Consider the following 26994-nt stretch of genomic DNA (forward strand, 5'->3'; position numbering starts at 1 on the left):
CAAATGTCTCTTTCTAATAGATACTATTTGTTTGCTAATGCAAGCAGAAACAGAGAATTGCAAGGTCTGGCTCGTGCTATGGTGAAGCTGTGGGAAACAAGTGCTATTGCAAAATTGCCATCAAACGAGGTGTTCCTAATACATGAAATGACAGGATGGCTGAAGAACTCAGGGTATTTCTCATAAACAGAGTTGGAATTTTAGCAACACTTCTGTTTTGAAGTGAAATTTTATTGTGCAAAAGAAAGTATATAAATCTACCCATCTGCTTAGCCTTTTAGTCTAATGAGACCATATCCTATAAATGGAAACATTGGGAATGAGATTATGATTCTAAACCCATTAAATTTTTGTCTAATGCACAAATTGAAAAGTTAGTATAAAGGCAGATTACCCGATAAAAAGGAGGCCTATCTAGTTTCATAAAGCATATTTGCATTATTTTGTTTTCATCCTGAAATAGTAAAGGTCAAACAATCGTTAGATTTTCTCTGTTTTTTTTTATTCCTTATCTTTGCTCTAGCAACGAATGAGTTTGAAGTTTTAGGGAATTGCCATACTGACTATGCCCTCCAATTATCACAACATCTTTCTGTGATAAAATAACCATATTTTGTATCATAAGACTGATAAGTTTATTAACCTTCCCTCTGTTGGAAGAAGAAGAAGATTTTATTTCATTTGGCACACCAAATACAAGAGTATGATCCCCTATTTATACTAAAATAGAGTGACCACTCACATAATTTGCTTATTCAAGAATACTAAATGCTCACATAATTGCTTATTCAAGACTTTGTAACTCACAACCTTACAACTTTCATCTTCCACAATTTAAGCCTCATAAAATTTGTTATTATTATTTTTCTAATTAATATCTAACATCCTCCCTTAATTGGAAAATTCTTCTGCACACCAAGTCTTGCTCGCAATCTTCGAAAATCTTCAAATTTGAGAGGCTTGGTGAAAATATCCGCAACTTGATCTTGAGTTTTCACATGAGTCAATTCTACTTCTTTCTTGGTAATGCACTCTCTAATGAAATGATACCTTGTATCTATATGCTTACTTCGTTCATGGAACACCGGATTCTTGGCAAGCTCTTGTGCAGATCTATTATCAACATAGATCTTTGTGCTTTCCTTTTGCAACAACTGAAGTTCCTCCAACAATCTTCTTAGCCAAATGGCATGACATGTGCAAGAAGTTGCAGCTACATACTCGGCTTCACAAGTAGAAAGTGTCACAATGCCTTGCTTCTTAGAACTCCATGTAAAAACACAATCACCCATAAAAAATACAAATCCGGTAGTACTTTTTCTATCATCAACATCTCCGGCAAAATCACTATCACAAAATCCCACAAGCTTATAGTTATTGGAGGGAGAATAAAACAATCCAAAATCAATTGTACCTTTCAAGTAACGAAGAATTCTTTTTGCGGCTTTTAGATGAGGAGAGGTAGGAGCCTCCATAAAGCGACACACAACTCCCACCGCATATAGAATATCGGGCCTTGTATTAGTTAGATACCTTAAACTCCCCACAAGACTCTTGAAGATCGTGGAGTTTACCTTCTCTCCTTCATCAAACTTTGATAACTTCAAGCCACCTTCCATAGGTGTGTTCACGGGATTGCAATCAAGCATATTAAATTTCTTCAACACTTCTTTTGTGTACCTTTCTTGTGAGACAAAGATACCATTCTCCGTTTGCTTCACTTCCATTCCCAAGTAATATGACATGAGTCCCATATCTGTCATATCAAATTCACGAGACATGGACTCCTTGAAGTCTTCAAACAAATTTGGGTTATTGCCGATAAAGATAAGGTCATCCACATAAAGACAAATAAATAAGACATCACCATTATTAAAAGTTTTAACATAAAGAGCATACTCATTTTGACAACGAACAAACCCATTGTCTTGGAAGTACTTGTCAATGCGAGTATTCCATGCCCTCGGTGCTTGCTTTAGACCATACAACGCCTTGTTCAATTTCAAGACTTTTCCTCTTGACCTTCGATGACAAAACCCATTGGTTGTTCAACATAGACATCTTCTTCAAGATAGCCATTTAGAAATGCCGATTTTACATCAAGCTGAAAAATTCTCCACTTCATTTGAGCTGCCAAGGAAATAAGAAGACGAATGGTTTCCATGCGGGCAACCGGTGCAAACACTTCATCATAATCAACTCCATATTGTTGCTTATAACCTTTAGCTACAAGTCTTGCTTTGTGTCTCTCAACCTCTCCTTTTGCATTCTTCTTGATTTTGAACACCCATTTGACTCCAATTGCTTCATGACCTTTGGGAAGGCTTGATAACTCCCAAGTGTTGTTCTTCTCAATGGCTTTGATTTCTTCTTCCATGGCTTGTCTCCACCTTTTGTCTTTCATTGCTTCATCAAAGTTTAAGGGTTCACTGTCAACAAAAAGACAAAACAAATCATTTATAACTTCAGTTTCATCATATAATTCTTGAATATTTCTCATTCTTCTTGGCCTTTCACTTGAACTCCCTTCGGAAGATGATGAGGCTTCATTGGTTGAAGGAGTTGGTGAAAGTGCTGGAGTTGAATCATTTGGAGTCAAGGCTTCTTCATCTATTTCTTCAAAGTACGAGAAAAAATCATAAGTGTCTTCTTTCTCCTCCCAATTCCATGTGCCTTCTTCATAGAACTCGACATCTTGGCTCACAATTGTTTTTCCATTGTTTGGATTGTACAATTTGTAGCCTTTTGAGCTTGCATCATAGCCAATGAACACATGTTTCTCACTCCGATCATCAAGCTTGAATCTTCCTTGGTCGGGTACATGAGCATATGCAATGCTCCCAAATACTCTCAAGTGATCAACTCTTGGCTTCACTTCACTCCATGCTTCTTGTGGTGTTTGATCTTTGACATTCTTTGTTGGGGAGCGATTGGACAAATAAACGGCACATGCAACAGCTTCGGCCCAAAATTCCTTTGGCATATTTTTAGCCTTCAACATACATCTAGTCATATTAAGAATAGTTCTATTTTTTCTCTCCGCTACCCCATTTTGTTGTGGAGATCTAGGAACCGTTAGAGGGCGACAAATCCCATATTTTTCACAAAATTCATTAAATTCTTTTGATGTGAATTCGCCACCTCTATCGGATCTTAGAGCTTTGATTACATAACCACTCTCCTTCTCCACAAGAGCTTTAAAATTTTTAAAAGCTACAAATGCCTCAGATTTTTGCTTTAAAAAATAAACCCAAGTTTTTCTACTATAATCATCAATAAAAAGCAAGAAATATTTATTGTTACCACATGAAGGAGGATTGATTGGGCCACACACATCGGTGTAAACTAGTTGGAGAGGCTCCTTTGCTCTTGAATTAGCTTCTTTTGGAAAACTCCTTCTTGCATGCTTTCCAAGGAGACATGCTTCACACAATTGATTAGGATGGTTGATTTGAGGCATCCCTTTCACCATCTTCTCCTCTCCTAAGGATTTTAGTGCTCCAAAATTCAAGTGCCCAAATCTCATATGCCAACACCATGATTCATCTTTTATGCTAGCCTTCAAACATTTTGTTTCATTGGTTTTAATGTTCAAAGTGAACATTCTATTTCTTGACATAAACACCTTGGCAATCAAATTAGAATTTTTATCTCGAAGCCATAAACAACAATCTTTCATATGAATTTCATACCCCTTTTCAACAAGTTGTCCCAAACTCAAAATATTGCTTTTTAGTTTAGGAACATAGTAAACATCCGTGATTAATTTGTGAGCACCATCTTTTAAAGAAATTAAAATGGTACCTTTTCCTTGGATTTGCACCTTGGAAGAATCTCCAAAAGAAACATTTCCTTTCACCTTCTCATCAAGTTCCACAAATTTCTCTTTGCATCCACACATGTGATTGCTTGCTCCATTGTCAAGATACCATAAGCATTTGTCTTCCTTCTCACCATTATTAAGTGATAGTAGTAGTGTTGACTCTTCAACTTCTTCTTTATCATCAACAAGATTGACCTTCTCTTCAACATTTGTTCTACACTCCCAAGAGTAATGGCCATATTTATGACAATTAAAACATTCAACATTAGATTTATCATACCTCCTTTCATATGCTTTTTCATAATTGTTTCTACCTCTTCCTCTTCCTCTTCCACGACTTCTAGTGGATTGATGGCTCCTCCATTCATTATTGTCAAAATTATCATGATCTCCTCTTCCTCCTCTTCCTTGGCCATGACCACGTCCACGACCACGTCCTCTTCCACGTCCACGTGCTTTTTGACTACTTTCTCCTCCATTTTCTTTCAAAGAAGCTTTGGCTTTGAGGACTTGCTCCAATGGCTCATCATGTCTTCTATTGAACCTTTCTTCATAGGCTTGAAGAGAACCCATCAATTGGTCTACGGTCATTGAGTCTAAATCCTTAGACTCTTCAATAGCACAAACCACATAATCAAATTTAGTGATTAAGGAGCGAAGGATCTTTTCCACCACACGAACATCTTCCATATTTTCTCCATAACGCTTCATTTGGTTCACAATAGCCAACACCTTGTTGCCAAAATCTGAGATAGATTCAGATTCCTTCATATGCAATGATTCAAACTCTCTACGTAGAGTTTGTAGGCGCACCTTTTTTACCTTATCAACACCTTCAAGGGAGGTTTTCAAAATCTCCCATGCTTCTTTGGATGTGGTTGCATTTGACACCAACTCGAACATAGCTTCATCCAAACCTTGATGAATGAAAGTAAGTGCTTGTTGATCCTTCTTCTTCGACTTCAACAAAGTCTCCTTCTCATTTGGTGACAAAATAGCCTCATTTTGAGGTTGGGTATAACCTTTCTCTACAATCTCTCATGCATCTTGAGAACCTAACAAGGCTTTCATGCGACGACACCAATTATCATAATTCTCTTTGGTAAGACGAGGGAATTGAAACATACTCAAGCCATTGCTTGCCATCTCTCAACTCACAAAGTGTTTCTCTCTCAACACTCTAGAACTCAAGCTCTGATACCACTTTGTTGGAAGAAGAAGAAGATTTTATTTCATTTGGCACACCAAATACAAGAGTATGATCCCCTATTTATACTAAAATAGAGTGACCACTCACATAATTTGTTTATTCAAGAATACTAAATACTCACATAATTGCTTATTCAAGACTTTGTAACTCACAACCTTACAACTTTCATCTTCCACAATTTAAGCCTCATAAAATTTGTTATTATTATTTTTCTAATTAATATCTAACACCCTCAACTGGGATTATCAGTTGAAAGTATTAGGTGAAGTCTATAAAACAAGAAAAGTGTTGTGTATCTGCATTTTTTAGTTAATCCCTTGACATGCATTTGTTATTTGTCCTCTTCATTTAACTAATGTTTAGACAGCTGTTCTGGTTCTTAATTTCCCCCGTGGCATATTCAAATGAATAAATTATTCCTTTCTTGACCTGGCTTCTATGCCATGTCTGCAGATAAGGCAGGCTTCTATGACTCTGGTCAAGATGTATATAAAAAGAGTGACATTGAAGCTTGGATCAGCTCGGAACTCAGACAAGCAGTCTAGCCAAGAATCCCTTCTTCTTCAGGGCATGCATTTTGCATATAGAACTCATCAGGTATTTCTTACATAACTGTCTGCAAAACTCTGCATATTTTCTTGTCATCCAAATTAATTTCCCAACATTGCAACTTGAAAATGTTTATAAATGGCATATTAGAGTGCATGTTCTTAAATCGGATCCCTACACAGGAAAAATACCATTTGCTTGTTTGAATGATGAGTAGGCTTTTTAGTACTACTGGATTGCTGTTTCATGCTTTGCAAACTTACTAATGATTTTGGAAGTTATGGAAAATGTATAACGCATTGATCATTTCATGCCTTTGAATTTATTAACATTTTTTTCAGATGAGTATTGTCAATGCAATATAACTAAGTTAATGCATGGATGCTTTTTGAAATGAACGAGACATGAAGCAGTTCTGAACTTCGTTATGATATTGAACTGCTTTTCTACTTCTATTTATGTTTAAGCTAAAACTCAACCGCATTTGTTAAGGTACAATGCCTAGTATTGTGTATATTTTAAAGTGATTTGATTATTCACGTTATTTTTCGAATGTGACCTATTTTTTATTTATTTTTTAGAAACGTAAACTTTTTATTTAAATTAAGAAGATAATTTTTTTTAAAACATATACTTATGATTTGATTTTACCTTATAAGTAAATTATTCATGATTTCAGATTAGTTGATATTATAAATTTTTTTACATGTATGGATCGAATATAATTTAGACTCTTAATTTAAAAAATAAATCTTCCTTTTTTTTGTTAAATATTTTGTATTTTAATTTAAACAATTTAAGATTATACCTGAATTTAAAAAAAATTGCACAGTACGAAATATTTTTAGTAAATAAACATGTGTTTAAATTTATGATTTTGAGGTTAATTGTTCTGCTTATCTAATCAGTTGGCAAAACTATAACCTTATGACATGAAAGTTATAAGTAATATGCAACAGCTGGCGGGATCATCAAACAAGAAATCATCTGCTGGTGGTGATTTCTCACTCAAGTTCAGTAACCAGAAGGTAAACATATTCAGTTCTTATAGTACCTACTCCTTTGTATAGAATCAATCAAAACTAAAACATCACGTACCTTAACTTTTTGTTCAATAGTTCTCTTATTTATGTATTTATTTCTATTGCACAAGTTGCAGAAACATATACTACTCTATGTTTCTTCTTTTCGTGTCTTTACGTGTCATATAATATCCAGTTCAATATTTAACCAGTTAATTTATATTATGAAGTTATTTTTTAATTAACTGACAGCGTGACATTTGTTATAAATTTGAATTAGAATATACATTATTGTTATCATTTAATAATTTGAATCAAGATATTAGTAATTTGAATGCTTAAATCATAAAAATTATACTTATTATAATGACTTCAATTATGCATTTTTTCAATTAAAGAATAAATAATAAATTGTTTTTATTGTCATGAAAAACGTAATACGTACAATATAATTTTCTTTGCTATCATCAATTAATTTATCCTTGTTTGTTCTGACTCCTGAATCTTACATCTTAGGCCTATTTCTGAATCTATGACAGGACATGTCTTAGTTATAGTTTAATTGTTCGAGTTTGGTAGAGGTTTACTCTCATCTTAGGTTTCTTTTGCTTATTTTGATGTATTTTAAGGGATGATTTTTCCGAGTGAAAATATCTTGTTGTAGCAAATATGTATAACTTATTTCACTCACTTTGAAACACTTATGGACTGTATCCATATTTATTTTTCTGTGACATTGTTTATGTTACATTATTTATGCATGAAGACTACGTTATTTTGTACATGTACTTATTTAATTCGATGTAGAGATTTATAGCTTTCCGAATGATACGTTGTCAAAATATATATATATATATATATATATATATATATATATATATATATATATATATATATATTACCAAATTGAAAGTAGAAATTAAAATTAGTGTCATGTATTTTAAAAATAAATTAAATAAAAAAAAATTCAAACAATATCTTTGGACTAGAAATTGATGTGTTATAGAGTCAATTAAGAACTTACCACACTATTTATAGAGACCTATCAAAAGAATAATAACTGTTTGATAGAGTAACAAATGCAAAGAACTTGCCACTTTCCAACTTGTTAATAAGAGGAAAATAAATTATGTAAGTTACAAGAGTTGATGAGGACATAATAAACAAAGAAAGGAATCTTAATAAGTCAGTATCGGTTATGCAAATTTTGATCCATTTGCAACACCTTAATATATATTCATACTCAATGACGACTCATGTTGTTAGTAATGACTTCTAATCGATCTCAAGACACTTTTCTTGATTCATCCATTGATAATAGAGTTTCTACACTTGTCTTATAACCAATTAATTATCATATTATAATTTGTCCACACTTCACAAGACACATTTTGAAAACCACCTCAATATGTGCATAACCATTTTTTTCTTCTAAAATATAATATAGAATCAATTAAAATCTAAGAACCTTTTATTAAGCTAACCTAATATGAAAAAATCTTACTTAGCTTGAGAACTTAAGTCTTAATTGACCATTCTTCTACTTTAGAATCCAAGAAAAAGATAAGTTTTCTCTCATCAAAGTGTGATTTTATAGCCTTGGCCTCTTTAATCTTTTTAGTTTATTTGCCTGATGTTTTGCTTCTTGGTCATTTAAATTTTTAAGCACCTCAAGGTAAAAACTAAGTTAAAAAGATTGAGAATATAATTAGGTTTAAAGCGATTGTAGAACTCACTTTTTCCCTCAAAGATTTTTCATTTAAGTTTATTTGCTATTTATAGGTAGCATAGTGATTAAAGCTAATGTATTGGGAGACCATCATTAGGCAACAGGTTGACATATAACTTCCCCTTTCTAGGTTCATTGCACTTGGATTTGGTCTTTGCAAGGGGGCCTTGCCTTCAATATGTTTGTGCATTGGTTCTTGAATCATGATTTGTTGGACCTGATTCTTATTTCATTTGACTTGTTTATGTGATTATATAAATCCATTGTATGCTTTTGGATTAGGTTTTTGCTTTAAGAATGAGATAAGTTCATATATATATATATATATATATATATATATATATATATATATATATATATATATATATATATATATATATATATAAAGGTAACTTGGATGGTTAAAAGAGAAAAAAAGGAGAAAAAAGTTGTGGGTGTGATTTTTTTTACTAATAAAACTAACATTTGCCAGTAAAAAAAGATTGAGATAAGTTCATTAAGATTTTGGTCATTAACCTACATTTTCAAAAATGTGATTTTATATATATATATATATATATATATATATATATATATATATAAAGCAAAGACAAGCTCATGGCCCTATTAAGGTTTCATTGTAACATGAGAAAGTGAATATTATGATTCTATGTTTTTTTTTATTGTAGGTTTAGGGTTGCTAATTTGATAATTTTGAGCGTGTGTCTGATTTACCATTTTTTATTTGTTGAGCACTGTGGTAGTACTCTTTTATAGCATCATTTTTACTTGTACAAGTGTGGGACATTTTCAATGAATGAGCTATTGACTAAAAAAATACAAATTTTTAAGGCTTCATTAAGAAAGGTTTGTTATTTTAAAGTTTCGGTACATACTACAAATAAGTTCAGAATCCAAATAAGAAAGTTCAAGAACCTAACTAAAACTTTGATAAAAAATTTCAATGACTAGCAAAATAATTAAACCTATTTTCTATAACAAAAATATTCATTTCATAATATTTTTTCTTATAACAACAACATCAAAACAGGCCGAACACAAACGACCCATTTCCCCGAATGCCCAATGCTATGACCCGGATAATATTATCGTTACCTTAACCGAAACATGTGGCAGAGGATAACTACCTCAACCACACCCAAACCTCTCCCTCAAAACACTCATCACACTCACACACAATAACCATAACCATACCATACCACAGCCATGGCCACTCTAAGCTTCAACCCTGTTAGAATAAAATCCCCAACGTTCAAACATTCCAAACTCACCACTCCATCAAAACGCATCACAATTCCATGCACCACTCCCTCCAACAGCCACCCCAAACTGCTCCACTTCCGACCCCGTTCGGTGTCCGAAAGCACCCAGAAAGAAGCACCCGAAGCGGTTCTCGGAGAAGAAGAAGAAGAAGAAGAAGATGATGATGATGACCCATCTGCGGAACTGAGCTACGTGGACCCAGTAACTGACCCTGAGAGCATCACGGAGTGGGAGCTGGACTTCTGCTCCAGGCCCATTCTCGACGCCAGAGGGAAGAAGGTTTGGGAGTTAGTTGTGTGCGACAAGACGCTATCGTTGCAGTACACCAAGTATTTCCCGAACAACGTCATTAACAGCATTACGCTGAAGGATGCTATTGTTGCCGTTAGTGACCAGTTGGGTGTCCCGTTGCCCAGAAACATTCGCTTCTTTAGGTAATGCTTATTAGTGTTGTGTTGTTAGTAACAACATAGTAAACCATCAATTTAGTCCATCAAGTATCATCTTATCTCCTAACTAGTCAGTATTTAATATCCACCAATCTAGTCGCTGGATGGCAGATAGGTGGATTCCTTAAACATGCTCACTTGGAAAAGACTTTGTTGGGAGATGGCCAAGAGGCAAAACCCACTTCGCTGATCTCTATGCCTCACGGATTAGTCTCTATATTGTTAAATTTTACAAACATTGAGGGACTAATTTTACTAACATGCTCACGTGATTTCTATTACTTTAGGGACTAGTACTACTTATATAATAATTTCATTAGTTTAAGGAATACTTAGGAAAGAGGGTGATACTTCAGAACCAAATTGATGTTTTATTTGTTAGTAATGTGTTGGACCAATGTTGGTTAAGTGTTTTGCTGCTTTATAGGTCGCAGATGCAGACAATTATTACAAATGCGTGTAATGAGCTTCGCATAAGGCCTGTTCCTAGTAAACGGGTATGTATGGAAAAATTACTTTACAGTCTAGAACTACAAGTGTCCATGCTCTTGGCTAATCTCTATGTGACACACGACCGAGTTTTATTAACTTTTTTCTCGTAAATTGAGAAACTTGGTACAAGATTGACTAGGACTATAGAGACATGGTGGTCCCTGGCCAATGACCATACAATAATCTTTTTGTATGTATGGTTTCAAATTCAACTTTTACTGTGGTGGCTGTGAAATTTCATTGCTTAGGATTTTTAGTTGGTTTGGTTTGATGAATGAAACCTTATTTTTCAATGAACATGCATGATCTTATAATAATACCGTAACTTGTATAAGGTGAAGGTGCTGATAATAGGTTTCATACCACGGAATGTGACATATGAAAGGGAGGTGGAAGTAGTTGTTAGTGTTTGCTTTACACTGGAATCTAATGGTGAGTGGAACGGAATGGAAGGAAATGAAGTGGAATTAAATTTTCATTTTATTGTTAGGATATTTTTACGGTGGAACTGTGAGAAAAAAAAAGAGGGGTTTCATTTAATTTCATATCTCAAATTGGAGGGGAAGGAAAAAAAAAGAGCTTAGAGAGGTATTGGATGGAATGGAATGGAATGCATTTCATTGAATTCTATTCCACTCCCTCATTTCCATCCTATTTTAAATAATCCAAATAATGGAACCTCGTACATTCCATCCATTTCCTTCAATCCAAACATTAAAGTTAGAGCATGTAAAAGCTTGGTTTGTTTCCCCTTCTTTCTTTTTCCATATTAAATTGTGGTGTATTTTTTTATTGATTATGGGACAGGCCAAAAAAAATGTTGTTGACTGGTAGAGAAATAAAAGTGAGGGGAACAACAAAGAGTTGACATTTACAACATTTTCTTGAATACGGTTATTTTACCAAGTTTATATATATGTGTGTGTGTCTCTGTGTGTCAATGTTTGATCCAAATAATTGCAAAGCGCACACATTTATATTGGCATTCTATGTTATTGTTTCAAACTGAACTGCACAGGGGTCATTTGATTTAGCATATATAGCTCTATAAAGACCTGAGTGCCTTAGGAAATTCCAATTTAACAATGAAGTAATAAGAGCTATGCAGCAGCTTTTAAATGTTTCAAGATGCACTTGGTTAGTTAGTTACACAAACTAAAAGATTGAGACTTAAGAATCTTTTGCTTACTCGATTGCCAGAACTGCTCGCACAAGCATCCTATTGCAGTGTCTCTAAAATGTTTCCTGATGCTTTTTATTTTCTTCTCACTCCCGTTTGGTGATTGATAATTCATTTAAATTGTTCAAAATAGCCCAGTATGGTCTGTATGCAACTTTTCCCATATTAATGGCACCCCTTGGATGGTATATGTAAGTTGAAATGCCTTTGTTACTTGCGTGCATAAAATGAGAAAATAGAATTTTCATGGTATATAGCTAGCATCATATTTTTAATGTAATGATTCACTGAGTTCAGATATCCATGTCAGAGGTGCCCCAGCATATATTTTATGTGGTTCATCTGATCCTTTTCAGTGCGTGTCAATAATTCTATGGCTAGAGGAGCGCTATGAGACCGTATATAAAAAACATCCTGGATTTCAAGAAGGATCCAAACCTCTTTTGGCACTTGATAATCCTTTTCCCACGGAACTTCCTGACATTCTTTATGGGGAAAGATGGGCATTTGTCCAATTACCTTACTCAGGTATAGAAGTAGAAACTTTCATGCAATTTGTTTCACTATTGCTTGACAAATGAATGATAGCCTTCTCTTTCTCTCTCTTCTGATACTCAGGGTCAAAGGCACATGTTTTTCATTTTATTTATCAATGTTGTTACTTTGCTTATACTATTTTAAACTTTAGGTACTAGCAAAGTTACATAGATTATATTGGTCTCATCCCTCGATTTTTCTAGTATGTATGTTTAATGCTTTAAATTGTTCTCCTAGGATATACCTCTAACTTTCAATAACCTATTTTAAAGCTGTTCGAGAGGAGATATCGACCTTTGAGAGAGGAGTTTGTGGTTCTGGGCTAGATCTTGATTTATTGGGTCTTGACATTGATGACAAGACATTGATCCCAGGACTGTCTGTTGCGTCTTCTAATTCTACAGCATTGGCAGGTACAGAACTGCAATTTTTTAATAAATTCTTCTTATATATTTCATCTTGTATCCCTCACAACAGACTCTTCGTATGTTTCATTAAGAATTGCCTAGGTTTAAAATGCTTTGATGAATGAAATCAGTTATTTAAAGAGCTAGTGACAATCTGTCTGATCTCGTATCAAGCAATTTGATATGCTACCAATATATGTTGCAAGATAGCATTAAGGTTTTGTTTTGAATAAGCTCCTCATTTAAAATCAACTTATGTACTTCTACTGTTATCGAAGCCCTTTCATCTAACTTCTCCAAAAGATAATGTGCATAAGTATTTATGAAGAAGTGTATCTAAACAAGGTCATTGATTTCCTCTACTTGAGTAACGATGCATAGATAAGTCCATATGCAACAGCACAGAACTGCAAATACTGATGATGTTACCATACACTTTAAATGCACTGGAGTATATTCAGTTTTACAAATATATTGAACAATTTGATAGCTAAGCAAAAATATGGTCCTCACATATACACTAATTAGAGTTCAGAGCATAGTTTGGTCAATCAGCATGTCGACAAAAAATCTGGATTGGGGTCCTCAGTAAGATATGAAAACAACTAAGACTAAGGTAGTGTTTAGCCTAACTTTTTTTGGCCTTTTCTCCTTAAATGTAAAATCTCCTCTAGTTAGCTTCTATTATGCTTTTGGGGCTTTTGTTCATTAGAAAGAGCTATTTTTATCTTTAAGAGGTTTTCTAGAATTAGATTTGACTACACTCCTATTAAAGAGAAGTAAAGTCTAAGAAAGGTAACTAATGCGTAAAAATAGTGCTCGCACAAAGTGTATCCTATGTAATAGTAACAGTAGACTAAAAGTTCGGTTATCGAACCCTAGAGACCAATTGTATTCTCAAATAATCAAAATTATTAAACTAGACAATTGAGATAATTAAAAAGAAGATTTAAGTATTTTTGTGGTTTTTGATTTTTTAAAAGAAAACAAATAAACGATTACAAAAGAGAGATTTAAGTGATAGTAAAGACCAGGAATTATGATTCACTCGGTTTTCCCCCAATTCCAATTCTAATGAAGTTTCTCCTACATTTAATTACCAATTTTCAAAGTCAAAACCAAAAGCCTATGATCAAGGTCAAATGATGTTTTTTTGTCTTAAATCAATACTCTAATGATCATGGATATATTAGTTTAAGTCAAAGGATATGATCAATTCCAAGGATGATCAATTAAAGATTAACAACTCTATCAGAGATTATTCAAACAGTTTGATCATGCAATTTGTGTAAAACATTCTCTAACTAGGTCTACCAAACATACGTAAATGATCACCATAATACATTCGATTATGCAATAAGGAAAGGGTAGAAAATTAATTAACATAAAAACATTGATGAATTTCATTAAGAATAGAAAAGGGGTACAATTAGATAGTTACATCATAACTCTCGAATAATGGTGACTACCCACTCATGGTTAAAGAAAAACTAGAAAACCTATAAGAAATTAGCTTAGATATACCACAAGGGAAGAATGACAATCATGATTTGTTCTTAGGGTGTTGCCTTCGTCTTACAACCCTCAAAAGTGTTTTCCAATTCAAAAAATATGATAAGAAGGTTCTTTTTACAGATTTTAAAACTCTTATTTATAGCTTCCTAAGATAACATGCTGGTCTGAAGCACACTATGATCATGGTAAACTCTACCACAACCATAGTCAGAAACTTTTGATGTTGAAGCTCTAGGGCGTGATCAATTGACTACGATCGTCATGATTTGACTATGGCCATAGTGAGTTGATTACAATCGTCATCGGAATGCTGACGTTTTTTGTAGAGGGGCGCTGTTATCTCACCATGGCTGTTATGCTTACCGCAACCATGTTGGATGCACTACATTTGTGGTCAAATCTTCATGTAAAAGTGTAAATTTTCACTCTTTTTACTTAATTGAGCAGTTATACTTCTGCTAGACAAAATCAACATCTAAAAGTGAGTTGTCAACAAAATGCATGCAAATGACACAAAAACTCACACAAAATATCACCCCAAAAATGATTTATCAGTAACTTAATAGATTATGTATCTCTAATGTTAACTTAGTGGATATTCTTAAATATAGCAGAATGCCAACTTGGTTCACCAAGTAATTGAAACCTAAATACCTGATTTATCTAATATAAGTTTTTTGCTATCTTGATGCTGAAAAACTTTTGCATACTTGATGACTTGATGTGCTATATCATCACTAGCATGTCTTTTATAATTGTAAATATCTTTTATTCAGGAAACTTGTTTTCTAAATTCTGAAAAAGTCTCACCTTTTATTGTTGTCACAGCTTTGATAAATGGATTGGAGGTTTGCGCGGTGGAAGCGGATACTGCTCGTGCTCGCCTGATTCTTTCTAGTGGAATTTCTACTCGGTATATATATTCCACCTATAAGAAAACTCCTGAGACAACTAGTGAAGCTGAAGCTTGGGAAGCTGCTAAGAAAGCTTGTGGAGGTTTGCATTTCCTTGCAGTTCAACCAGACTTGGATTCTGAAGATTGTGTTGGCTTCTTTCTTTTACTAGACTTGCCATTTCCACCTGTATGATCGTACAAATTATCATGGTTGAGTTGAATCTTCACTGAACAATAATATTATAATAGAGAATATTAGATCACTGAGGTTTTTCTTTGACCCCAAAATCATATTATACCCAAAAGGGACCACCTCATTTTTTGCAACATTACCTTTCTCAACCTTTTACTAAATTATAACATTGCTTTTGTTAAGCTTGGAGAATATCCGACCAATTAAAGTTTAATATTTAAAAAAGGAAGGTAAGGTGAACATATTATTGATTTATTTTGTTTTTTTTTTCAATTCATTTATTATTCAAAGCATATATATGGGATTTTTTTCTACGCTCTAACATATTTTTTATAATTCCAACATTACCCTTATGTATAGCCTAGTAAATAGGAGATCTCAAACTTGTGTCCTTTGCATTATTAGCACGACGTTTTAACCAATTAAGCTAATATGTCAATTATGTTAAAAAATAATTAGCACCACTATATATAACACTAAAATTTCTAATGTATATTTAATACACATACAAGTTTGCATAATAAATTTTGTAACGATTATTACACATATAACCTATGACTTTTTAATGTATTTTTTTACATATATAAATTTTAAATAAAAATCATAGATTTAAATAAAAATCATAAGTTTAATAAAAATTTATATATGTAAAAAAATACATTATTAGATCAAAATTAGTTGTTACAAAAGTAATTATGTAAACTTAGATGTGTATTAAATATATATTAAAAATTTTAGTGTTATATATATCGACATTGATTATTTTTAACATAATTGATATATTAGCTTAGTTGGTTAGAGTGTTAATAATCCAAATGTTTAAGCATAGACACCATTGTCATCATCGCCACACAAAAGCACTCTAAACTAATTTTATTATAATATAAAACTTTGAAATGAGTTTATTTTTAAACTAAACATTATTTTGAAAATTGGTTTTAAAATTTTTTGAAACTAAAATTTAAAACTAATTTTTATTTTTAAAAAATTTCAAAACTCAAACCAAAAAATACCCCCAAAAAAGACCTAAGTGAGTTGGGTTAAAAGAAAAACGAAACAATTAAATTTTCATCATTTTACATGTGGATTATGGCTAGAGGAACATTTGGTGGGGATCGGGATTTGGTGCTGAGGATAGTGGGAAATGTTACATATATTATGGGATGGGAACCATATTTGTGGGTTTGTTTCAGCATGAAGGATAAGTGGGTAGATGGAGGTGGAATCTATTTCAGCATGAAGGACAATTGTGGATTAGGGTTTTGGAGTCTAAATATGGAGGTTGGAGGGGATTGGATGAAGCACATCAAGACAATCATGAGTCTATTTGGTGGAGGGATCTAAAGATGGTCGATCGTTCAATACTCACAACATGGGATGGAGCTGAGTAATAGCATAGAATAGAGGCTTGGTTGTGGAGATAGAATCAAATTTTGGGAAGATTAGTGGATAGATGGAGAGGAATCATTGGCAGCAAAATATCCCAGACTGTATCTAATATCGTGCCAACAAAACCAAATTATCCAGCAGATGGGAGGATATAGGGAAGAAGAGTGGGAGTGGAACTTTTTGTGGAGGAGGCCATTGTTTGACAATGAGATACCAATGGCTGTAAATTTCTTACAATATGTTGAAAGTAAGGTTATCTAGATACAAAGAAGAGATGACTGGGTGTGGACACCAGATCCAAGTGGGCAATATACGGCGAAAAGTGCTTACAGGATGATGATGGGGGGAGCAACAGATGGGACACAGGATAGGGATTTTGAGGAGTTGTGAAAGATGAAGGTTCCAACCAAATTTGCAGTGTTCGCTTGGAGGTTGCTTAGAGACAGGTTGCCAACTAAAACAAATCTTCACAGGAGACAAGTAGAGATCGATGATAGGACCTGCCCATTTTGCAGAAGCGCGGAGGAGGAAGCGGGACACTTGTTCTTTCATTGCACTAAAATCATTCCTATGTGGTGGGAATCCTTGTCTTGGGTGAACAATGTGGGAGTTTTTCCGCAAGATCCAAAACAACATTTCCTCCAACATGGATCTATAGTGGTTGATGGACTAAGGACTAATAGATGAAAATGCTAGTGGTTGGCCGTCACTTGGACTATTTGGAAGAAAAGGAATGACATAATCTTCTCCAATGACTCCTTCGACATCAACAAAATGATGGAAGAGACAGCTTTCCTCACGTGGACATGGCTTAGGAATTTGGAGAAGGACTTTGTAATTCATTTTAATTAATGGTCTAGTAACCTAAGAGAAGGGTTTGTGTGTCACTAGAGGATATAATCATAGATTAATATTAGAGTTTAACATCAGGGTATGGCCTGGCTGTGGTTCCTAACCAGACTCCATTTAGTCTGTATTGGAACTAGAGTAAGGGCAATTATATAGCTGTACTTTAGTACCTCTGATACTCAATTTATTTATTAATATATATATTATGTTTGCTGATAAAAAAAATATTTGTGGGTCTATTAAGGGGATGGGATCTCTCGGTGGTGGTGGTGGGTTTTATGCTATATGCATTTCTTGTATATGACAAGGTACTGCTGTTACCGTAAATAATAATTAGTTATTTTTCCGTTTCCAAATAAAAATTTGTCTTTGCTATTTTCTTAATCAAGTTTCGGCTTCAATTATAAACGATGAAATTTTCCATTTCGACATATAAAAAATAATCAATTTAAAAATATCATAAAAAAAATAAAATTTTAGATTTTTTTTAAGCCGTACTCTTGAAGTATAATTTTGCCATGCAGTTTTTTTTTTCATTTTTTACGTAGTGCAAATTGATACTTAAGTTAAGACTTAAGAGTACGCCTTTGTTCCTTCATAATATATTTTTTTAATTGCTAGACTTCAATTGATTTATAAAGAATTTTTATTATTAAATTTTAAGGTTTGAGATGAAACTTACTGTACATTACACAAAATTAATATCAATTCATTGTTAAGAGTTTGATATATAAAAGATGTAAAGAAATTGAAATTGAAAGATTAAATTAAAGCTATCAAGAAAAATAACAAATACTATTATATAAAAACAAAATATATTTTAATAGTCTTATGAGAAGGTGATTGTCAATTATGTGTTTGTTAAACTTTTTGAAGTTATCAAACATCTAGCTTAGTTAGTTGAATTTTATTTGTTGTAAATTTCTTGTTCCTATGTGATTCCTACATAGTAAAGGAATAAAAATTTATTGTACCCATATTTGTTTCTCAGGGTTAAAACAAATGATGAGGGGGTGAATTCGTCATCATGATCTGGCGGCCATTATTAATACTTTATGATTAGTTGTGTTTAGATGTCAATAATAGCATGAAAAGTTTTAAACATTGACAGATTCTTTTTTATCCAAACAAATGGAAGACAAATATTAAAGAGACATTGACGGATTTGAATCATCGAAATTGGAACTAAAAGGTATAACGTGAAACGAGGTTGAACTGAGGTTGTGAGACCTATGTAATCCTGAAACACTAGTTCGATATTTATAGCGAGATCTTAAAATGAATTATATTCGATAATTTCCGGATGTACTCAGCAAAGAACAAATCTTAATTTGTACTTATGATAAATCTATTTCATTCATCATGAAAACATATCCGAAAGCATATACAAATTAGTGCAACTCACTCATAACGTTCACAATTATCACTTGGAAGTTAAAATCCACAATCAGGTTTCTACAAAGCACACACATCTTCCCTTCCTAGTCTTCATCTTCCTCAAAATTGGAATAATCTTCATTATCAGAATCATTGTCACTTTCAGATTCACTCAGTACATATGTCGTTTGCCTACGATTGGCCCTCTGGGGCCTAGCTCTTGCTGCTGGTGGTGCAATCTCAACCACCTCCTCAGTGATGCTTGGAGAAGAACTAGAAGCATCAGAACCACCAGACAAGTCTTTACTTACACTTTCATCTTTGTCAGCAGCAGCAACCCTTCCCAATACAGAACTGCTTTTCTTGTTAAATGGAGACGCCCTCATCTTCCTCACTTTCTTCTCTGGTGATATCCCTGTACTCTCCAACATATCAGTTATGAGTTTCTGACCCAAAAACTGAGATTGCTTGCCACCTACGTTTCTCTTCCTGGCAGCAGCAGCAGGTGCCTTCTTGGCATTTTGAGCAGCAGGCTTTCTCCCTCCTTTCTTTCTCCCTGGGGCAACTGGCTGCATGATTTCAAAGTCCTCGTCATCATCGTCATCGTCAACATTGTGAACTTCATTATCACTATCTGAGTCGTCCAACACTATGGCACTTGACTTCTTTTTTGCAGCACCCCGTCTTTTTGGCCCCTCTTTCTTCTCAGCAGGTGCAGGAGGTTCTTCAGTTTCCATGCCTGTGGAAGTAAATACTAACTTAAGCACTGATATGAATGCTATATGGAAATTAATTGGAAGATTCAAAACTACGGTGGTCCAAAAATATTTACCCTCTGATATATCACTAGATGCACCGAAGTTATATGCAGCTAGCCGTTCTTGAAGAGATACAATTTCATCCTCAGCAACCTGATAACAAGCATAATATGACAAGAGTTAGAGCTCAACAACTTGCACCAAACATACTATACTAGGAAGAAGATTTGGCAACTGGCATACCGGCTGAGTATTCTGGGTATTCTTAGAACCTGCTCTGCCTTTTGGTTTAGCGACTTCGGCAACATTCTCTGGTGAAATAGAGAAAAGTTTAGTCATAAAGATATCAAAAATTGGAAGATATACACATAATAGTAGCATAGTAAACATAATTCAGATTTCAGACTTACCAATTTCCATTGAAGAATTATCATTCTCTGGCTCAACATTTTTGGCCTTCTTAGTATACTTCCGTGGTTGTGGTGGCTTCTTAGCTGCTTTTGTAACACCACGATTGGATGTCTTTCTATTTGCTTGACTTGATCTTTTCCGTTCCTCCTCAGCCTCTATGCTATCTATGTCCTGAAATAAACAAAACGTAATTATTAAAAGATAATAAATCATTATTCTAATATAACTGAAGATTCTGAAATTAAGTAATGTATCCTACATCAAGTTTATTCTCAAGCTCATCAAGATCCTTCAACCACAGAGACTTTGATGGTGTAGCCTTCAAAATCTCGAACTCCTTTTCTTTTTCAGCTTTCTCTGCTAGCAGCTTCTGAACAGCTTCGAGGGTCAAAGTTCCAATTGACATGGATAACAGATATTCATAGTCACCTCGTTTCACTCCTTCAACACTTCCAGTTTCCTGCTCTCTAGTGTTGTTGTCATCTTCCTGCTCCTCTTCATCATTTGCCCCAGCAACTTGGGGTTCTGCAGATTTACCTTTCCTTGGCATGGGAGTAAAACCTTTCTGCTGCAGCTCAATCAACAATTCAGCTTTTTTCCTGTTGCTCACGACAATTTCTCCATTCACAACCCCTAATATAAACCTAACTTTGTTGTCCAATATCAACAGAAGTTGTTCAAGGTTGTTCAGTATATGTTTCTGCATGCATAACCAAATTTGCATTTCAGTTCACATTAATAGAGATTTGAAATCTTAAGACCTGGACCTGCCCATTACCAACACTAAACTCACCTTTCTTCTCTCATAATACTCCAGCCGAAGTGGGAAGAATTCTTCGAGAACTGCACAAGAAATCACATAAAACAGTGAGCGTGTGAAACGTTATTTGTTAATTGATATTATTCAAAACTTCACATCATAAAGGTTGTACTTTGTTCTGGATTGTCATATTTCTTAATTTTTCCTTCTGCATCAAATAGATGCATGTTGTTTGTGCTTATAGAGGATGTCAGTTTAAACTTCTTTAGTAGACCCTCTTGCATAATGCCCACTATTTTTTCCAGCTTCATCCTGACTTCTATGTCTACAGTTGCATCATCACCGTTCTGCCTGAAATCCTGCAAAAAGAAAATTTTCATATGAAAATTTGCCATATGTTAATTTATTGTACATATGGTGATGAAATGTTTTTAGGTCAGGTTATTACATCAATTAAAGGATCCTTGACATTAGGTGACCCATCAGTTATAGACTCAAGGAACTGCTTGTAATCTTGGGTCCATTTACGAACAGGCAGCTCAGTGATTCTGAAAGTTTGTTCATTTATTTCCTCCACTGAGCCATTGACTACGTATCCACCTTCCTTGGGGCTTCTCTCAATGGTTCCTTTGAATCCCTTGTACCATGGATCCATAGGCACCATTGTCTCCCCACTCAACAAACGCCTAACATTGGCAATGATGTCCCTTGGATTATAATTGGGAATGTAAGAACTCCAGCCTGTCCCAATTCCTTCACTACCATTGACAAGAACCAATGGTATGACTGGTATGTACCTGTTATAGGCCAAACAACAAAAATTCAAGGAAGTTCGGTACTCATACTAATCATAAACTAGAGAGTACTTCATAAAAACAAGGGTAAACAAAATACCAGTTTGGCTCAATACACCTTCCATCCTCATTCAAGTATTCAAGAAGCTTGTCATCATCCTCATGGAAGATGCACCGAGTAATAGTGTTCAGTTCAGTGTAGATGTATCTAGCACTAGCATGATCCTTCCCTCCCTGTAAAAAGAGCAAATTACACAGTTAATACAATTTACAAAGTAGGTTTTGAATCAAAATCATAAGATTGATGTTGTTCAAAATCTTATATACAGATTCATCTCACCAAGTTACGAGTACCAAATTGCCCGTTTGGCTTAAGAAGATTGATGTTGTTGCTACCCACAAAATCCTGTGCCATATTAATAATTGTACTAGCTAGACTTTGCTCACCATGGTGGTAAGCAGAGTGCTCAGACACGTAACCAATAAACTGGCCTACTTTAATTTCTTTGGACAACTTCTTCTTAAATGAGCAGAAAAGAATCTTCCTTTGACCAGGCTTGAGGCCATCGACCATAGAGGGAATGGATCTTTGAAGATCCGCCCTGGAGTACAATATAAGTTCTTTGTTAACAAAATCCCTGTAGTTTATATATTTGGCCATATGATCACGACAAGTGCCAGGCTGCAAGAACATGGGTAAATTTTTATTAGCAGATATTCCCTAGGGTAAACTCTTCACACTCAAATAAAATGAATTTTGTCTGATTGGTAAACTTCACACCTCAAAATTACGAATCCAGATCTTCCTATCTTCAGCTTTTTTCTTACTGAATGCCATCTCAATTGCACCTCCATCTTGCTCATCATCCCAAACAAAGTCTTTCTTATGCTTATCAAGATCTCGAAAGTACTCTCTCCCTTCTTGAGGAGTACTTGTACCCAAACCCTGTAGAGAAAGAACGGAAAGTAAGCACTTTAAAACTGAACACAGAATGGACTCAAACTAATTTCAAGGTTCTCCATGCTTACAACTACAAACCTTATAGTACTTTATCTTCCAACCAGTTGCATTATTCCCCAAGCTTTCTCTCCATGATTCATATTCAGGCATGGAATAAAATGATAATTTTGTCCCGTTTGAATGAAAAGCCTGCAGAGACAGGGAATTCAAAATATGAAAACCTCAAGTTCTATAAACAGGATGATGATAACAAAACCATACTTACCCTTATTATGGGAGTGGTAAATTCAACCATAAAAGATGGAACTTTTAGTAGTGATGGCCAGAACGAATGAATGAAGTTTATCAATAGCCCTTTGATGTGGGAACCATCGTGATCCTGAACCACCCAGAAAGTTGAACCATTATAATCTCCGTGGAAGCAAAAGCAATAGGCAAAGCAAGACAAAACTACGATATTTAAATAAACCCACCTGATCAGCCATAATCATCAAATGACCATATCTCAAAGACTTCACACTTGTGTACTCTTTGTTTTGCTGCAGTCCAAGAATCTTCTTTATATTTTGAATTTCTTCATTATCCATTATCTGTTTACTGCTGGCTTCCCGTACATTCAGCAATTTTCCCCTCAATGGAAACACCCCATAATGATCTCGACCCACAACAGAGAGGCCAGCCATCTTCATATAAATAAATAAATAATAATGTTACAACTCTAAAATCATTATAAACATTAGAAGATGTAGCCATAAGTGTAAAGAAGAAAAATGAATGAAACTTGGTTATTTGTTGATGAGACGATCATTTTTGAAACTGGCAAATTAAAGAAAATTTGTATAGCACATGCTTCAAAGTAGAGATACTTTGAAAATGGTGGCTATTTATGATCATTGGCTTCTAAATTTTCAATAGTAGTTAAAGAATATTATTAGGGTTTGCAGAAATGTATAAAATGGACAAGGGCCTTTCTTTCTAATGATAACTTACAGCAAGGGCCTTAGCAGAATCTCCCTCTGTTAATATCAAGGTGCACTTCTCTGAGTTCCTTCCACCTGCATCATTGGCATCTTCTAGCTTCACAATGCCGCGAAGCCTCTGAGTTTTTGTCCCATCAGATTTTTTCAGATCTTTGCTTTGCTTAAAATCTGCCCACGATAGCAGGGTGTCCACTATACCAGAATTGGCAACTGCAAAAAATGGAACCATGTAAACACCATTTTCTTGTGGCTTGATTATATCAAGAACAAAAAATAATGTAGCACAACAAACCTTCCTTCAGCATCGATTCAGGAATATCACATTTGGAACCAAAACTAGCCTGTCTAGTCGTGAGAGTTTCCTTAGTTTGAGAATCAAAAGCAGGGTTGTCAATAAGTGAATTGACAAAAACCCACAAATGATTCTTCACGTTGTGAGCTTTGACATTGGCATCCTTTTTCTTCTTATTTACTTTATTCATCACAAAGTTTGTAATCTGATTGGTGACGTAATCAACATGAGTCCCACCCTTGATTGTAGCAATGGAATTAACAAAGCTGACCTGGTAAAAACAAATTAACGGTGTGTAAGACAAAAAGATAACAACAATGAACTACCAAGAAGTAACTTTGCCTCAAAAGCTCACTAGTTACCTGTTGAAACTGCCCGTCACTTAGACTCACGCAAATCTCCCACCTTTCACCTACTTTTGCATGAATCCTATTAACATTAACAAAACCATTAGCAATAAAGGAAAGAAGAAAAAACTCTAGCTCCACAAACATTTCATAGAGACAAACCTTGGAAGAGGCACTGGTCTGGATTTCTCTGCTGATTTGAGGTAAAGATCAGCATAGTCACGAAATGATTTCATACGGATCACTTGCCCATTGAGTTCAACCTTAACAGTCTTTCCAAGACACCCAGCCATGTCCACCACACGCTTTTTCATCAAAGCAACGACGTCTTCTTCAAGATAGTCCATCTTAAATTTTTCTAAGTCAGGCTTGAAGGTCACCTTAGTCCAGTTCTCACCAACTTTGCATTTGGTTATCACTGGCTCAGACTTCTTCCCCATGTTGTTGGAGAACACCTTTCAACCACAGCCAATCAATCCCATCAGCAACACCCATAAATATTACAATATCCAGTATCATATACAGACTTCCACCCAAAATTATTAAATTCTCAATCCCCAAAAATTAAATCAAAGGAAATCAATCAAGTATCATAAAACCCTGGAAGAATCCTAAATTAACCCTAATTCAAGTAAAAGGATAATCATCTTCATATAAAAACTTCTGCCTAGAACATGAAAAATTTCAATTACCAAAAATAAAACAATCAAATCAAAGTATCATAAAACCCTAGCAGGATCCTCACTTTAAAAAAAAAATTCTTTAAAATTCAAGCAAAAGTTTTAAAATTTTTCTTTAAAATTCAAGCAAAAGTGTAACAAAATACATTAAAAAATAAACTTCAGAATCAACAAATTAATCTGGATTGATTCACTGAAACCAAAGACAATATATGCAAAAATTCAGAATTACAGTCTACACAAAATGAGCAAATGCAAGACAGACCCAAAATTGAACCCAAACTTTGCCTCCAATCAGAAAACACAAACATCATCCCAAGAACTAAAGGATCTGCGTGTCGTATTTACCCTTAAAACAACAATCACTCAATTGAGAAATACTCCAATTAAATGAGGACTTGAAAACCCTAGAACTGTTCAATTAAACCCGAAGACACAAACAAACTTTCAGGGAGAAAATGAAGACCTGTTTATACTTCTTCTGACGCTTTCCATCGGCGGTTTCGATGACAAACTCCGTGGAGAAGATGTTAGTGAGCTTGGCACCATAACCGTTGCGTCCGCCGGTAGTCTTCTTCTCGTTGTCATTGTAGTTGCTGCTGGTGAGGAGGTGGCCGAAGATGAGTTCGGGGACGTAGACCTTCTCTTCCTGGTGGATCTCCACGGGAACGCCGTCGCCGTTGTTGAAGACGGAGACGGTATTGGCCTCGGCGTTGATGGTGACCTTGAGGGCGTCCATGGACGGGTCGCGCTGCTTGTTGTCGGCGGCGTTGACGAGGATCTCGTCGAAGATCTTGTAGAGGCCGGGGACGTAGGAGACGGCGCGGTGCACCATCTCGTCGTTCTCGTACACCCACAGCGTCTGCGTGTGCTTCTCGACGGAGCCGACGTAGGTGTCGGGGCGGAGGAGGATGTGCTCCAGCTGCGTCTTCTTTTGGTACATTTCCTCGATTGTTTTTTTGCCGGTGGCGGCGGCGGCGGCCACGTTGGCCGCGCTGCTGCTCTGTAAGGGGCGCATTGTTTGGGGCTCCATGACACGGAGGGAGTGTCTAGAGAGAGAGAGAGAGAGATCAAGAAGATGATTCAAGAAATGTTTTTTGCGTAAAGGTTTGGAATGGAAGAATGAGGGTTTTAAATTGGAGATGGAAAGGGGCTAACGGTCGACTAGGATTTGAATTTGAAATGTTGGGTTGGGGGATTTTGAGCGGGATTTTGGAATTTGAAGGGCTGGCACGTGAACGAGCACTTGCGGTTTGGTTTCGACGTCTGATTTACAAAAATGTACTTTAATTGAGTATTATGTTTTATTTGTTGATTCGAAGATAGAGCAAGGTTTCAATTGATCACCTCAAAAAAAGTAGAGGTTTCAATTCAATCTATCTATAATCTATATAATTTAATACTCAAGAAATTTTTAATCTTTCTTTTTCTTGATCACTAAATTCATGTGGTATTGGATTATAGGATTATAATATAAAATTACAAACAATTATAATTATTATAACTAGTTGAAAAACAGGCATTTCATGTCTTGTGCCTTAACTGTTTTTCTTAGTTAGATGTAGTTGTAATATCTGTGATTGTGAGTGATTTTTAAAAATAATTGAAGGATAAATTAGGAATAATAAATATGTGTATCAAATGAAATAATTTTTTTTATTAATAGTTATAGATAATTATAATTATAATCTTATACAATAATCACTTCCTTAAATAAATACATGAAAATTTAAGTGAAAAATATTTTACATGGAACATGAACTACATTAATTTATCAACATAAGAATAATTTAAGTTGAATAAAAGTTAACATTCTACAAAATGTACAAAGTTTCTTGTCTCACAATCAATGGAATTTATCAATGCCGATTAACACAAGTGGTTAAGTATCCGAAATGAATTTTCACCTATCTCTTGAAGAGTGTGGGTCTGAAACCCTCTAACACCACTTTCCTCGCTTAGCGGAAACCCTCTCTAGGGAGATCCTCTAGTGCCTAGAGATTAGCTAATTGAGTAACTATAATAGGTAGAAATATTTGTGATTCGAGTCAAGATAGTAATCGTCTAGATAAGTTTCTACTGGTAGTCCCAACATGTCATTGGCATCTTGTTCCATAATATTGGGAGTGTCT

The 26994-nt window shown here is 34.7% G+C and overlaps 2 protein-coding genes across 2 annotated transcripts; one reads left to right on the forward strand and one right to left on the reverse strand.

Annotated features, from left to right (window-relative positions):
- The first annotated feature begins 9458 nt into the window (after positions 1–9458).
- LOC114388600 (protein TAB2 homolog, chloroplastic-like) lies at positions 9459–15398 on the forward strand. The gene is made up of 5 exons (XM_028349165.1): positions 9459–10030; positions 10473–10542; positions 12074–12245; positions 12527–12667; positions 15005–15398. Exons 1-5 carry the CDS (start codon positions 9540–9542, stop codon positions 15262–15264), a joined length of 1134 nt encoding a protein of 377 aa, XP_028204966.1. The 5' UTR covers positions 9459–9539; the 3' UTR covers positions 15265–15398.
- Positions 15399–18808: 3410 nt separating this feature from the next.
- LOC114387971 (DNA topoisomerase 2-like) lies at positions 18809–25975 on the reverse strand. The gene is made up of 19 exons (XM_028348277.1): positions 25329–25975; positions 24345–24637; positions 24198–24264; positions 23836–24106; positions 23554–23753; positions 23037–23246; positions 22829–22942; positions 22642–22752; positions 22384–22548; positions 21943–22284; positions 21703–21836; positions 21257–21605; positions 20981–21167; positions 20842–20891; positions 20308–20748; positions 20048–20219; positions 19881–19948; positions 19712–19790; positions 18809–19618 (listed from the first exon to the last, which is right to left on the reverse strand). Exons 1-19 carry the CDS (start codon positions 25893–25895, stop codon positions 18984–18986), a joined length of 4455 nt encoding a protein of 1484 aa, XP_028204078.1. The 5' UTR covers positions 25896–25975; the 3' UTR covers positions 18809–18983.
- Positions 25976–26994: the final 1019 nt, after the last annotated feature.

This window comes from Glycine soja, chromosome 15 (assembly GCF_004193775.1).
Source record: "Glycine soja cultivar W05 chromosome 15, ASM419377v2, whole genome shotgun sequence".
In the NCBI taxonomy this organism is placed as follows: Eukaryota; Viridiplantae; Streptophyta; class Magnoliopsida; order Fabales; family Fabaceae; genus Glycine; species Glycine soja.